The sequence below is a fragment of the Enhydra lutris genome, unplaced genomic scaffold (assembly GCF_002288905.1).
Source record: "Enhydra lutris kenyoni isolate GAN:26980312 unplaced genomic scaffold, ASM228890v2 scaffoldscaffold29, whole genome shotgun sequence".
In the NCBI taxonomy this organism is placed as follows: domain Eukaryota; kingdom Metazoa; phylum Chordata; class Mammalia; order Carnivora; family Mustelidae; genus Enhydra; species Enhydra lutris.
The window spans coordinates 19,830,812-19,846,403 of NW_019154113.1; the positions used below are offsets into that span (position 1 = coordinate 19,830,812).

The 15,592-nt window shown below is 50.1% G+C and overlaps 2 protein-coding genes across 2 annotated transcripts in view; one reads left to right on the forward strand and one right to left on the reverse strand.

Annotated features, from left to right (window-relative positions):
- Positions 1 to 466: 466 nt before the first annotated feature.
- On the reverse strand, positions 467 to 1,243 carry LOC111152558 (proline-rich protein 2-like). Its single transcript, XM_022511035.1, has one exon. It carries the CDS (start codon positions 1,241 to 1,243, stop codon positions 467 to 469), a length of 777 nt encoding a protein of 258 aa, XP_022366743.1.
- A 642-nt stretch (positions 1,244 to 1,885) lies between these two features.
- LOC111152648 (ADAMTS like 3) overlaps positions 1,886 to 15,592 on the forward strand; it is a 333,594-nt gene continuing 319,887 nt past the window's right edge. Inside the window, 2 exon segments of the mRNA XM_022511191.1 lie at positions 1,886 to 1,943; positions 2,090 to 2,190. Of these exon segments, the coding sequence (XP_022366899.1) occupies positions 1,886 to 1,943; positions 2,090 to 2,190 (159 nt within the window).

The following is a 15,592-nucleotide window of genomic DNA, read 5'->3' on the forward strand; positions in this document are numbered from 1 at the left end:
GGAAAGGGTGGCTGGAGGCTCGGGGCGGGGGGGCGGCGGCAGCCCTCCTCCCGGCTCCGACTGAGGCGGGGCGCCCCGGGCTGGCTCGCGCGGCCGCGGCCGCCTCTCCCCAGCGCGCCTGCCGGCGGCGGCGGTAGCGGCGTCGGCAATCCCGGCTCTTGGCACCACGCCTGGCGGCCGGCCCAGGGCGAGGAGTGGCTTCCAGGAAGCGGGCGGAGGAGCGTTCCAGCCGCGTCTCGCCGTCGCCGAGGCCCCGCGCGCTCCGAGCGGCCCGGGCCCGGCCCCTCACGCGCTCCCCTCGCGCCCCGGCGCCCCCCGGCTCGGGCGGAGGGCGGCCGGGCGCGCGGTGCACTTGCCGGGCGGTGCAGGTGGCGGCGCGCGCCCTCCGCCGCTGGGTCCCCGCCCGCGCAGCGCTCGGCGCCCGGAGGGGGCGGGAGAGGCGGGGCGGCCCCCGTCCCAGCCCCATTTAACTGCTCCGCGGCGGCAGCGACTGCGGCGCCGCGGGCGGGAGGCCGGCGTCGGGGAACGTCCTGGGCCCGGATTCCGCACGAGGTGTTGACGGGGCCGCTCCCGCCCGCCTCTCCGCCGCGCGCGCCGGGCCCGCGCCGCCCGGGCCGCACGTCCCAGAAGCGTCCGCGGCGCAAGGTGGGTGCCGCGAGCTCCGCGCGAGGTCGGGAAGGTTGTCCCTGGCGGGGAGGAGGACGCGGGGCCGTGGCCGCCGAGCAGGCCTGGGGGGCGCGAAGCGGGAGGGGGTTCCTTCGCGGGTCCCGGCGTCCTCCAGGAGCGGGGCGCTCCCCTCGCAGCGCTCCGTGGGGCCCGGGGGCGTTCGCGGAGGGACGTGTGCGGGGCTCTCCGCGCGCGGGGGGCGCTCTTCCTTGTGGGGGAGCCCCGGAGAGCGGGGGCTCTCGGGCTTGGGCTTCCCGGGCGGAGAACGGGCTGGCAGCGGCCGGGAGCCGGGAGCGTCGGAAGGTCCCGCCGCCCGGCCGGTGGGTCCCGAGCGCCTGGGGCGCCAGGGGCCCAGGCGACGCGCCCGCGGGGAGAGCGGGCACAGGGTGCCAGGGACTCGCGGACGCGGGAGGAAACGCCGCGGGAGGAAACGCCGCGGGGCAGCGGGCAGCCGGCGGGGTGTGCGGCGGGGCGGCCGGGGCCGAGCCGGCGAGGGGGGCGCGCGGTGCGTGGGCCCGGCACCGGCCGCCTCCCTTCGGCCGGGAGTCGCCGCCTCAGGTCGGAAACAGCAGCACATTTGCGGATCGCATTAGGCCAGGCCCTTAATGCTTTCTCCAGATGGAGCGAAGCCACCGACCCGCCCCCGGACACCGGCTCCGCCAAGGCGCCCGCGAGGCGAAGCGAGAGGCGAGTGTGACCTCGGCTTTTCCAGTCTCGACTCATACCGATTTCCCTGTAAATTGTCAGGAGAACTGTGCAGAAAGCCCCCGCGGCCCTCCTGGGCTCAGGGGGACCTCCGCTGGTTCGCCCTCACCTACTTTTGGGAGGTTGGGTTGGGCCAGCGCGGAGGCTGTGCCCTCTGAAGCCCCTCGGACTCAGCTCAGACCTCTCCGGCTGCAGGTCTGGGGTCCGGACAGTACACGGTGTCATCTGCCGGGAAAGCCTTGAACTGTCAGAAGACCTGCGTTCCAGTCCTGGAACAGTCACCATCTTGCTGTGTGACCTTAGGCAGGTCCCTTCCCCTCTCCGGGCCGGCTTAGTTGTCTCAGATCCATTTTTGCCTGAAGTGGAAGAAGCTGGCAGGTGCCCTAATCCTTGGCTCCACACTGGCTTCCTGAGTCAGATGCCAGTAGCCACACCCTGCTGCTGACACATGAGCTGGAAAGTGGCTGGTGTAGAGACCTCTCAGCTTCGGAAGGCCTAGAGGTGTGGGCTGTGCATGGCAGGCAGGTCCAGCTGCCCTCCTGACCTTGATGTGGACCCATCTGCACCCTGTAGTAGGTAGCTCCATCCTGGACCTACACAAACCTTTCCAAGACATTATGGGAGGCTCAGAATCCCTCCCTCTGACTGGTCTCTTAAGTCATGGGTGCTGCCACTGGGGGCAGAGCTGGTTGAAAGCCAACTTTTTCTTCTTTTGTAGGCTCAAGAGAGACCCCCAGGAGACCGGACCCCATGGCTTCCTGGCACAGCTCCTGGTGGCTGCTGATATGGACGGTCTTCGTGCACTCTGCCCTCCTGCAGGTAATATCGAGGGAAGAAGAAGGGCAGGCGCCCCTCTGCTTGCTTAGCATTATTCTAGATCACCTAAGATGTGGTATGACTTGTATTAATCCTATGCCAAGAGCATCTGGTTTTCTCTCTTACCTCCAGCAAACGGTATTTCTGGTTGTTTTAGCTATAAGGATGATTCAAATTCCTTGGGTCCTCTCTGAGCCCTGAACAGTGCCCTGATGCCACTTGGGTATCACGTGCCAGCCATGCTTGGGGCCGTGCAGGACCCTGTCTTTTCAGTCTAGGGTGGTGGTCTGTGTGTGCCCAGGAGAGGTGAGGCTAGAGGCCAGGACATAATGAACGGGGCAGAGCCCGATTTCTGGCCTTAGCTCAGTCACTAAGTAACTATTTTGAGTTTACTTCTATCAACACATATCACACTGTTTTGCAGTCCTTTCTTTAGACTGCTTTTTTTCCCCACTAGCCGGGGGTGCGGGCAGCTCATCTCTTGCATCCTCATTTGGCAAGGGGGCAGGCTGAAATAAAGGGGTGAAGACAGCATTGCCGGAGAGACGATAAGGAGTACTGGAGACAGCTGAAAAGTGGATGGCCCATGCTTCATCTAGTTAGAGCAGCCTCTGCTTACCTCCAGCTGGTCATTGCCAAGTGGGAACACAAGCCCGGGATTGCCATATCGTCTAATTTTTCAGGATACTTGGGCCATCCAGATTTCCTATGAAACTTCCCGGTTTGAAAAGCTCCGAAAGCCAGACAAATGTGTTTGCAGCCTGGATTGAGCCGAACAGTCTGTGGCCTTCGGTCAAAAGATGCAGAGCATGTCTTAGTGTCATGTCCCCAGGGCTGCTGCTAGCCCAGGACAGCCCCTTGTCAGAATTAGAACAAGGCAACCCCTCTCTTCAGGCGTAACTTCTTGGGCATGTGGGCTAGAAGGGCTTTAACGTCTGTTCAATGAGGACGCACCCTTGAATAGAGACACACACCATGGGATCCATTACTCAGACTGCCTCTCAGTTCACTTTCTTGGACACGGTGTTTCTGAGCCTCTTCCAACTCCAGTGTCTCACGATTTCGGTGGCTCGTGAAAACTGGCTCTCGAGGTACATTTTCTCCCCCATCATCCCATTTCATTGATGTTGCTCCATAAACACATTCTAACAGATGTGTCGTAAGTATTTTCGGGGTGACTTTAGGGTTTCTGTAGTCAGTGAGGGGCCGTGGGGTGGCAGATGGTGGAGACTCGCTTTTCTTTCCCATCAGCAGATCTGAAACGGGCTCCATTCCCGGTCAGCTGGGGCCGAGGTTTCAAGGCACCGCGTTTCGTTTTGTCTTCTTGCACCTTATAAAATTTAAATGTGCTTTGAGGCAGTCTGTTGACCTTTGGCCAAGGGCAGTGTTTGCCCAGCTTGAATCACTCAGTGACCTCTTTTGGATTTTTCCATATCTGTGCGCCTCTGGCAGCGTTGTCTCCCTGTACGGGGCAGTGTGCGCGGGAGATCGCGAAAGGAGGTTTTCAGGCTGCTCGAATCCCAGCGCCCCTCCTTCCTGACCTGTCACGCGGACTTCTCTGTGTCTGTTCCGGCATCTGGAGGGGGGGATCTACCTCATCGAATTGTCTGGAGGAGGGAATCCGCTGCAAGTGGGAGAAGGGGACAGACAAAACAGAGACTGTCTGGCAGGACGTGCGTGTGTGATGGACCTGAGCTCTCTGTGGCAGTCGCTGCCTGTAGTCCCTGCCGCGGTCCCGTAGGGGGCAGTCAGGAGGCATCAGCCGAACAGACGGGTGCTGCCCCATGGGTGCTGCCCAGCTGGGGGTCGGGGCGGAACTCCTCAGGGGCTTCCCCACAGGTGTGAGTGGGATTGGCCAGGACGGTCTCCCCATGCGCCGAGGGAGAATGTTCCAGTGAAGGGTCGGTCAGTCCTGAGATCCTGCTCCTGCCCACCTGGTTGTCTGCCTACGGTCAGCCCAGGTTCCATTTGAAGCTGCCCCTCTGGGGTGTGTTGGGACTTCGGTGTTCGGGGCCTCTAGATGTTCTTCAGTGTGTCCCCTTGCCCTGTACGGGCTGCCATGAGGTGACTGGTGGAGGACCAGTAGGCAGGAGGCTGAGCCACAGGGAGTGGGGCTGTGCCAACTCGTTTAATGAAAACTAGATTTCCTTTAATGCATCTGCAGACAACTTGACCTCCTCTAGTCGCGGCCACAGGTTGCTGTGACGGGCCGCAGAGCAAAGCAAGAGGTTGGCAGTCTTGAGCTCTGCTGACTCGTTCTGGAGTGTTCCTGGAGGACCTTGCTGTCTCCCTCAGCCCCCTGGGTCATGGGCCCTGGAAGCTTCCTGTGGCTCCAGCTCCTCTCTCTGGGGACCAGCTCTCCCTTGCAGCCTCCCTCGTGGGGAGGTCCCCTCTTGGTGGGAGTAGACATGCGCCCGTTGTGGGCTCCAGCCGCGCCTCGTCAAGCCCACTCCCTTCCTTAGCAAAATCTTGGGCAGATTCATTTTAATTTTTCCATTTTAAAAAAGTCCAGTCCGATTTGAAATGTTGACTCCCCACTTTGATTTACATCTCCCCTCCCTTCTGGCTCATGTAGGGTGGACACAGGGCTCGGGGTGCGTGAGACAGGGTCATGCTGTGGTCGGCCCTCTTCCCACCTCAACCAGCGGCGAGGACTAGCCCTGGGACACTCCTTCCTTTTCATTATTCCGGTGCAGCCTTCCTGGCGCTGGAAATAGCAGAGGGGAGCGGGGAGAAGGGCATAGAGCTCTCTACCTAACTACGTGCTTCTCTTGGGAGGTTGTCACCGCACGTCTGGCTCTCGCTGCCTCTTGTGTCCTCGGGTGGCCTGTGTGGCTTCTTCAGAGGGCCTGCAGGACCCCCTTTCCTGGAGCAGGAGGCCCGCTCTGCCTGCCTGTTGCTGCTGAGCTCTTCTCGCCCGGTCCACAGCTTCGTGGCTGGGGTACCAGCAAGGTGGTCTACACCCAGATCCACAGCGGGACGCCCAGACTTGCCCATCACTGTGTGGTGTGGCGGAAACGAATGTGACATCGTGTGTCAATTACAAAACGACACCCCAGCTCCCTTCGGCGTGGTCCACTCGATCCATAGGCCACACACGCGTCCTCACTCTGCAGACGGTAGAGACATTGGATTCTCCACGCTGCCTCCTCTCTGGCCCCCACTCACTGCTCTGGGGGTGGGGGTAGGGGTGGGCAGGGTCCTATCAGCAGACCGTCTGAGCCGATGCCCGTGGTGGGCCAGCCCCCGCTTGCAGGTTGCCCCTGGAGTCTCTGTGAGTGCCTTTTCCTTCCGTGCATCTCAGTCGTCCTCAGAGACTAGGCAGGTGACAGTAGGACCCACCGTGCTGCTCCCTAGCGGGCTCTGAGGCGGGTGTCTTTAGAATGTGGGGTACTTGGCTCCTCTCTGTCACCTCTTTGGCCAACGTTTGGGCATCGGGAAAGGTCCCACTGGATATCGTGACCCTAAAATTAGACACGTCAGCTCTGGGCGCAGGGCCAGCGCTCGTGGTGGTGGCGGCTCTGGTCTCAGTGGTCCTCTCTGGCATTGGTTTTGGTCTTGCTGTTCTTTCTCGTCTTTATCCATCATCCTGATTTCCTCAGTCTGGTGTCTGGAGTCTGATTTTGGGGACCCTGGGTGGTTTTGGGTGATTTGGGTCTCCACGGCAGTTTTGTCTGAGTGGCTGTCATCTCGTGGAGGCTTTGGGAGTCGTGGTGGTGGCTCTGGCCCCGGTGGTGGTTCTCCCCTTCTGACACCACAGATGTTCATCCCAACCTTTGAGCTTTCACCCTGTCCCCTTTATATCGGGAGCCCGAATCCAGGCGGGGGTTGCTGTGGTGAGGTGCGGAAACCCCCCACCTCCGCAGAACCCCCCTCCTGACGCGGGAGGAGGAGGGCGGCGGACTCAGATGGCGTCCGGGGTCGCTGTCCTTGTGACTGCATTGGGTCGTGCATGAGCGGTGGTTCGAGAGCATCCACACTTGTATCCCATCTTCGCAGACGGAGTTCTGCGCCACTAGTGCGGTCCCCAGACAACCATTTCCCGTCTCTCTTACTCTCCCACATTCAGAACTCCCCAGCCACGCTCTGTGGCCCTGTTCCCGCTGGTGCCCGTCAAGGCAAGAGGTTTCAGAGAATGACCGTGAACGGACCGACCTCCTTGCTAGAGCCTGGCACCCTGTGTCTGGCAGGACTGACCGCGAGCATAAATTGTAGAAAAATAGAAGATCTGGGTAAATGAAAGGGAAATCAAAATGAAAAATTGGCCTCACTACTCCCACCCAGATAGTAACTATTAGCGTTTTCGTGTGTAATCTTCCAGACTTTTTCTGGGCATAAATACGTGTGTTATGTTTTCGTACATGGGATCATGCTAAAGATATTGCCACCCATTGTCTTCAGTCTCTGTATCGTGACGGTCTTTACATATCAGTACACATCTCACACATGAAATGGCCGTGTTCACTGTTCTTACAATTATGCCGTGATACCATAATTTGTTGAAGCCCATTATTCCTTTGTTTGACGTCTGGGTTCTTTTCAGGATGTTCCTTCACAGGTGCTTGCCATCAGCTGCCTGTCGTGAACGCCTTATGCTCTCAGCTTTGCTTACTTACTGGAATATTCCTCAGAATAATGTTCTCCTTGGTTGACTGTGCTTTGTTACACATTTGATATACCTTGTGGCCCTTTTCCTCTTTGTCCTGTTTCAGGTAGAACTCCGGGTCGGGTTCCTCCAGCACTCTGGGTTTTAGGTCATAAAGGCCCTCCCTGTGTGACGTCACCCTCCACAGTGATTTTGGGGGCCTCAGCTTGTCCTGGAGGCAGGGTCCACCTTGTTACCAACTCGCCCCCAAGGCCTGTAGCTGCAGGATGGAGTCATCGGGTAGATCCCATGAGAATCCGGTGTAGGAACGAAGGGGAGCCCTCTCCTTGTTTGACATAGGTGATACCTGACGCCTTTCTCCTTCTGCCCCTCCGACCTTCCCATCTCTGGCTTTTGAGAAGAGCTGCTCAGTCCCAGAGCTCTGCACTTGGCCTCCTCTTTCTCTCTCCCTACACTCTCGCCAGGCGCCTCCCACCACTCCCCTGGTTTTCTCTCCAGAGGCTCCCGCCTGGGATTTATCATCAGGGGACCCAACTCTCATAGTGGTCCAGGCCTTCAAGTGTTCTCTTGAGGAAGGTTCTAGGTAGACTGGAAAGATAAAAAGTTATCTTCTAGTTTACTTTAACTTCTAAGTGTAAACACTGGAAATAAAACACAGTTCTGTTAAGTCTGTTTTTGTATTTCGTTCTTTCTTTTCTTTTTTTTGAAACTCGAAAGCCTCTCCCACGTGCAAGAGGGCCGATCTCTCCAAGAGGCTTCTGTCTGCCACTTCCAAGAGCTGCACATCAGCATATCCAGGAGCTACTAGCCTCCTCCTCTCCCCCATTCCCCTGCGGGGCTCAAGCACGGTACTTCCTAGACAGAAGTCTCCAGACCCTCTGCCTGCCACTATGTCTCAGCGCTTAGACTCCCCATCAGCTGGTCACTGAAGCCAGAATCCTGGGCATTCGTCTTTGCTGCCCTGCCTGGTACCCATTAGGGCACTAACTTGCATTGGTTCCTCTTGGAATTTGCTTCTTTTCTTCTTTTGGTGCAAAAGGGTAATTTTATTAAAGCACGGGTGATGTAGTTAAAGACTGTCGGTGAGGTTCTATGGGGTGAGGTCTAGAGCCAACGACCATTGGTACAGAATGGTGGCTTCTGAAAGCACGGGGGTCCACCCCCTGCTTCCCTAGATACAGTATGCTTGAGAGGAGGGTGCACGGCGGCACAGGGTGTGAAGTCAGGATGAACAAAGAGTTTGGGGTTATCCTGGAGAGGACCTCAAGAAGCCTGCTCTGTATGTCATTAAGAAGGAGGACATTACTCAGCAGGCAGCATGGCATCCTGTGGGTGTTGGGGAGGTGATGGGAGGCACCGTTATGAACCACTGGACCCCTGGTGATGCACTTGAGCAGAGGATACTTGGAAGGCTGCTGGCACTGGTCCAGGCTGGTAATAAGGAGACCTTCAACTCCGCTCATGAGAGCGCATGGGTGGGAGTTAGCCACAGACAAGAGGGGGGGTAGGGAAACCATTTTAGAACCTGAAGGAGATAGATCCTGACATGTGATGACCGTGGGTTGAGAGGGAGAGAGAGGGAGGAAATGAAGATTCCTTCGGGTTTTGAACAAGTTTTAGGGATGCATGAACATGAAAGTTGACCTTGATCTTGTGAAATGGTAGGTGACATTTGAAGGAGTAATTTCAGGGCAAGATGTGGGTTCCAGAAGCTGAAAGCACCAAGAAAGGAGACGTGCGACGCTCTTGGAGAGGGAAACAAGATTGTTAGCAAGGTTGTTCTGGGCAAAGTGAGCTTTTCAGCATATATACGTATCCTCCATAGGGAAGCATCTAGGAGAAAATAAGGGTTTAAGATACAAGAGGAAAAAACCAATTATATGTAATTGCTTCATAACAGAAAAGTGGGCAGGGTTCTCCCACTGCCTTGCTAATGGATCTTAACGCACCAGAGCTAACATCTTATGGAAACCACATTTCAAAGTTTATGATTGTGATTGCTTGCAGTTTATTTTTACAAAGATGCTAATTTCCATAAATAGCATGGAAGCATAAAGCAATTTCCTCTCCAAGTATTTTATGCAATTACTTTCTGGAATTTGTCAGCACTGAACAGCTCCAGCCAATGTATGCTACAAATTATTGTGGTCAAACACTCAGAAATGCATTTGTTCTCCAAGCCTTCATTTATAAATATAGTAGCCTTTTATTTTGCAAATAATTTAGAAAAAGGAAGAATACCTATTTTTTAGTATATGTGCTGCTGAAGCGAGCATGGAAGAATACCTATTTTTTTTTTTAAATAAAAACTCATTTATAAGATTAAAGGACTCTTTAAATTCTCTTCACTCTCTCTTTTGAAATTTCCACTGTGTGTCTTTCCTGCTCTAAAAACATAAAACATGTTGATGAAAAAATGTGGAAAACACAGGGAAAGACAAAGATGCAAAAATAATCTTTTATTCTACCAGTTGTTAGGGTTTGGTTGTATATATGTATTCCTAATATTTTTAAAAAAGATTTTATTTATTTATTCATGAGATGCAGAGAGAGAGAGAGAGGCAGAGGCAGAGGAAGAAGCAGGCTCCCCGCTGAGTAGGGAGCCTGACCTGGGGCTCCATCCCAGGACCCTGGGATCACCACCTGAGCGGAAGGCAGAAGCTTAACCGACTAAGCCACCCAGGCGCCTTATTCCTAACATTCTTTTTAGAATATTAATATACATGCATCTTTAAAAAAGTCATTATACTGTAGTTGGAGTATAATTTTTTAAAAGTTTAACGATGTGAGGAATATTTCCATATGTCCTTAAATATTTTTCCTATAATGATATTTAATGCCTTCATAGTACCACGTTATTTGGCTGTTCTCCATTTTATTAAGAAATTCTTTACTGCCAAACCTTTAGGATGATCAGCTTTTTGCTGTTACAGATAATTTGCTGCACAAATGCGTTGCAGATCCAACCTTGCTCACATTTGTGGTCATTTTCTTTGAATACATTTCTAGAAAGATGTACTCATTGAGACATAATTTGGGGGTCAAAAGCTATGCGCAGTTTTAAGACCTTAAATTTACACTATCAAGTTCTCTTTCAAGTGTACTCTTACTTTGCAGCAGCTGGCAATACGAAGTTTAAGGAAATCTTAGTTGTGAGAGATTCTTAAAAATACTTTGGGGCCATTTCTATTACCGGTTTTGTGTAATATTTTCTTAAGACATTAGAAATAGTGTAATGGATTTTACCCTTCTATTTTTGCCAGTTTTTTCTACTGAGATTTTTAAAATGAATTTGTAAATGTTCTGTTCTTTGTATTCACATTTTGTTCTTCTTATGTTGCAAAGAATTTTCGCATTTGGTCATGAATATTTTATTTTTCTTTATGTTTTGGATACACTGACATTTACAATTTCCAAGCCATCTACTCTAGAAGCCTCTCAATTTAAGACCTGTTTGCCTCTGTACCAGGCTTAGAAATAATCATACTGAGAGAAAATATATGCATGTTTGTGTCTTTTTCTAGTCTTTTTAAAAAAGCATTAACATTTTAGTTTTAGAATGCAGTTAATTAATCTGCTGGTCTCTTCCTGTGCTATTACCGTATTTTTTTTCTAATACCGTATTTTTGAACAAGCTATTTTATTGTAACTTTGTAGTGTGTTCAGTAACTATTAAGGCAAGACCTCTCTTCAGTATCATAGTTTTGGCTAATCCAGAAGGTCTTTCAAATGATTTGGTCAAGCTCCAAGAACAAAAATCCTGTTGTTTTGAAAGAGATCTGGCATAATGGGGGAGTTACCAGAGTTCATTCCCTCAAAACTAAACAAAAAAACAATAAAAAGAACAGTGAAATGAAGAAATGGTACTAGCCCCTCAACACAAAATACGAAGTACTTTTTTTTGAGTACTGTTGAACCTAGATGTGGGAGAGGATCCTGAAGGTTGGTATGTGTCTCCTCAGATTGTGAGCAGGACAGAGACTTCCCTAAGGGGCACTGTCACAAATTGTGCCTGTCTAATGAATTTTTGGTAAGAACAGTGACATTGGGGATCCCGATGGGACTCGAAAGAAGCAGATATTGTCCCCCAAAGAGGTCTTACCTGACACCAAGAATGGGAAGCAACCCAGAGTTGAAGGCAAAATCGTTGAAACAGTTTTTTTGTCTAGGTGCTCAAGGTGACCTTCTAGGGACAGAGGCTGCTGCAGGTGAAGGGGAGAAGGTGGGGGGAGGGAGCAGCACTTCCCAGAATGAAGGGCTGCGGGTTAAGGGGCTTCCTGTGGACCTCACTGATTTTTGAATGTTGACGATAGAGTCAGATGTTGCTCAAGAGACAAACAAGCGCTTAGTTAGTAAGACAATGAGCTGGACGCCAGAGTGGAGTGGAAGCGCTGGGTTGCTCTAGTGCACTCGGTCTCGTGCCTCCCGTCCTCCCTGTGCTGGTCTTCCGCAGCAGCTGGCCCTGTGAGGAATGGCACAGACACAGGGGACTAAGGAACTGGGAACGTGCCAGCCAGAATGGGTATTCTACCAGATGAAACAGAAACAAATAAATAATAGAAAAATGATGAAAGGGGATCCAACATACGTATAGTTAATCTCTCTCAAAAGACCAAAAACCAAAAAATTCAATGATACCATGAAAGAAAACTTCTTTCACTTTTTCCCTGAGGTCGTTTTAAATATCGATTCTGTACCTTCTGGCATTGAGTCTTACTGGTTTTTCCCCCTTATATGTGCCTCTGGTCTGGTTTTTCCCCCTTATATGTGCCTCACTCTGTCTGCCATGATATCTACATAATTTCTTCTTTATTCTGTCTTATATTTTCACATATATTTTCACAAATATTTACATCATTCATGATGTAAATGATTTTTACGTAAATAGTTTTTTTTCCTCTTCATAAGTGTGTGTTCTGTGTTCAGGAAAGGTTTTTTAGCATGGTCTTCGAATTTGCAATGTTTTTATTTTTTGATTTTTGCCATTCTTTTTCTAAGCTCACTGTTTCTGTTGTCGTAAGTGTTTTCCTTATACTTTTATATTTCCGCCTGAGCTTTTTGAAAGAGATATCAGGTTGTCTATAATTTATCTGTGACTGTTATTTTGAGAAATTCATCTAGTGATACATGTTCACTGACTACATTTTGCTTGTTTCTATTTTTAAAAATGTTATTAATTGATTTTGTGATTTTGTGAGGGTTCTGTTCTGATTCAGGGTTGGTTTTTTTTTTTTTTTTTTTTTTTTTTAAGTGTTGGAGCTCTGCTCCAGATGTCCCTCATCCTCCTCGGTTAGGCGACCAGACTGGCCAGGATATGTTCTTGCCTTGAAGATAACAGGCACACATGAGGATAGGTCCAGATGCACAAGGATCTTTCTTGTACCTTCTACTTTAGTCATATTTGCTAATATCCCATTGGCCAAAGCACTCAGATAGCTGAAGCCATGGTCAGGGGGTAGGGAAGTATCTTTACTTACTGTGAAGCCAGGGCAACGTTATAAGGCCAAGCCCCAAATCACTGGAGTGGGCAAGTGTGTGCCTCCCGTAGAGATTATGTGGACAGTCAACACACACAGAAGCAGACAGAACATGGGGTCTGTTAACAAGGGCACTGTTTTCTCAAACTATAAATACATCTCATTAGTGGGTCATGAAATTAATCTATCAGGTTTTAACCAGCCATTATTTTCATGGACCAGTTGGAATGGAATGGCTAAAAAAGCAGTCATCGCCGTGAAGCCCTCAGAAATGATAAGCATCATTTTCTTGAAACTTTTGTTCCAGCAACATGAATACATATACATGTAGTATAATATGTACTTCTTCCTGGCTGGCTTTATGTCGATGAAGTGAGACTTTGCTACAATTTCCCAATTCAGTAGTATTTGTTTATGATGAGGGTGTAAGTGTAGTGATGGGCGTACACTCTCCAGAACTATACTGCCTCCACCGAAAAGCTTGGCTTTGTGTCTGCTGACTGATGAATGGATAAAGAAGACGTCTCACACACACACACACACACACACACACACACACACACACTCTCTCTCTCTCTCTCTCTCTCTCTCTCTCTCTCTCCCTGGAATATTGTGCAACCATAAAATAGAATGAAATCTTGCCATTTGCAAAGACGTGGATGGGGCCAGAGAGTGTAATGCCAAGCAAAATCGGTCACTCAGAAAAAGACAAATACCGTATGATTTCATTCATATGTGGAATTTAAGAGACACAACAAATGAACAAAGCGGGGAAAGGAGAGAGAGAGATGAACGAAGAAACAGTCTCCTGTGTCGACTGTCCTTCTCTGATACTTGGCCGGAGGGGGAGGGTCGATAAATGAGGCAGATTCCCAGCACAACTCCCAGACTCCGGTTGGCCATCACGGGGTGTAGTTCTGGTCCCTGGGGTGGTATGTTCCCCTGTTGAACAACTATTGCCAGTGGCATACACATAAAACTGTAATTGCCGGCACGCTTGGTTATCAGGGCTCTTCAGAGAGATCTAGATGGTCATATCCTTTCACTCCCCTGACCTACTAACACAATGAATCATATTAATGAGATCCCTAATATTCAATCAACCCTGTGTTCCTGGCATTAACTGTACTTTGCCATAGTATATTATCTTTTTAAGACTCAACTGGACTTGGTTTACAAATAGTTTATTGAAAAGTACGATGTCTGTACTCATCTACTGATGAACGTTGGTTAGTACTGTATTTTTCAGGTTTTTATATCAGGATTTTTGTTAACTTCATAAAAATGAGTTGAAGCATTTTCCATCATTTTTTTTTTCTTTTTGGGATCAGCTTAAATAGCACAGGAACAACCTGTTCCTTGAAGATTTGAAAGATCTTGATAGCAAATGGGGCACAGAACCTTTTTTGGGAGACTCTTCTCTGACAGCTTTTATAATGTTCTGTATGATTGTTGCATTATTCAGGATTTCTCCTACTTCTTTAATCAACTTTGGTGACATACCTTTCCCTATAGAAACTTTCTATTTCATCGAAAACTAAAAATTTTGTAGGGCAAAGGGAGGTGTTTTATAATTTTTCAAAATTTTTAAAATTTTGCTTTTAATTTCTGATTTATTTTTTCTTCACTGAACAATCTTTACATTTTAGGTTTTGAAATGCTGAATCTTGAAGTGCTCAATTTCACGAATGTGGCAAGGACAGCTGACATTTTGACATTTTTCTAAACTGCTGTGGGTAGTTGACTATAAATTACATTCCTTGCATGAGGGAATGCCGTTCTGTTATCCCCTCTTTCTGCTGATTCTTCCCATCTACTGTTAACCCACTGACCACATTGAGTCCTCTCCTCCCGGAGAGGAGCAGGCTACCTGTTTTCTTCTTGTCTCCTGCTCACCTCTGTCCTCAGGAGCCCACCTTCCCCCCTTCCAGTGCTTGTCCAGCTGTTTCCAGAAGCAGAGATAGTTCTCTCCTTGAGAGAAATAATGGGTCCAGCTACTGGCTGAAACTGAATTCTGCTTCCCCATTTGCTGATCTTGGCCTCTTGGTTGTTTTTTGTTTGTTTGTTTGTTTTTGTTTTGTTTTTTAGTTTTTCCAATATTACCCATAATGACACCTTCAACATTTTGGTACAAGAGTATTCTAATTACCAAGTGGTGCCAGTTCACACTCCACGAGGGCCCGGGCAGGTCGCCCTTGTCACCGCACAGTCACAGTGTTTGATATCGCTAGAAACAGGTTGTCTGTTTCATAGCAGTTTGGACATTTTAAACTTCATCAGCCTTACGTCTAGATGGAAGTGACCACCTTGGTTTTCAGAGCCTGGAATTCTGAGAGTTGGTGGAACTCATTTAAGGAAGGGTACATTTTTAAGCTATGTTAGAAAATGGATTAAACCAGGAGTTTATACTTTATGAAAAAAAAAAAAAAAGAGGCTCATGTATGTTAAAGTTGAAAAATAAGGTACTGGTAAGTTGGGTGTGTGCGTGTGCGTGTGTGTGTGTGTGTGTGTGTATAAAATTACGAGCCAAATTTGCTATTACTCAGTGCGATCTGGACTTCCAGGACTCCAGATGAGTCTGGAAAGAAGAAATCACTGTCAGAATTTTCTGCCGGGGTGAAGGCAGCACTTGTGAAGGCTGCCTTCTGCTTGTTTGGTTCTGTTTGTTGGCTTGGATTACTGCCCATTTGCCAGGAGTGAAGATGGAAGGAACCGATGGAAAGAAGCCAGCCCAAATGTAAGGGGCAGAGCTGTCCTTCTGGAGGCAGAGCTGCCCATGTGTTGGCAATAACCTGTGGCCATACTAAGCTCGGGTTGGGAGGGAAGAGATGGGGAGATGTGTGGGACGGTCAGATTGAAGCAGGTCCAATGCCCTGTGGCTAGTTCAAGCAAATTCCTTTCAGAGCACACTTTATGAGTAGAATGCAGAGCTTTCTTTCCAAGGAGCAGTGGTCACAGGAACCAGGGTCCCTAATACTCCCTCCTCCATGGCCCTCTGATGAAAGAAGACCCTCCCAGACCCTGGTCGAGGTCTCTGGCTTTGCCTCGTGCTTCAAGGATGGGCTTTGTGGCCTTGCATCTTGGAGGAAGCCCAGTGGCTTTGAGGTGACCTTCAAACCCTCCTTTCCATTCCATCCTTGGGAGGTCCAGCATGTGGCAGGCATCATTGCTCACTGCTTTGGGGGTGGAGCTCTTGCGCTGCACACGCTGTAAACACTTTCTGGGATGCATTAGCTGCTTCCACTGTGAGAGCCAGGAAAGTGTTTGGTGCATGGAGTAGGGAAGGAACGCGTGGAGTGGCAGACGGCCTTGCTGTGGCGGG

Coding starts and splice junctions, on each gene's coding strand:
- LOC111152558 (XM_022511035.1), bottom strand. CDS start 1,243: ATGTGCTGCTGTTTCCGACCTGAGGCGGCGACTCCCGGCCGAAGGGAG.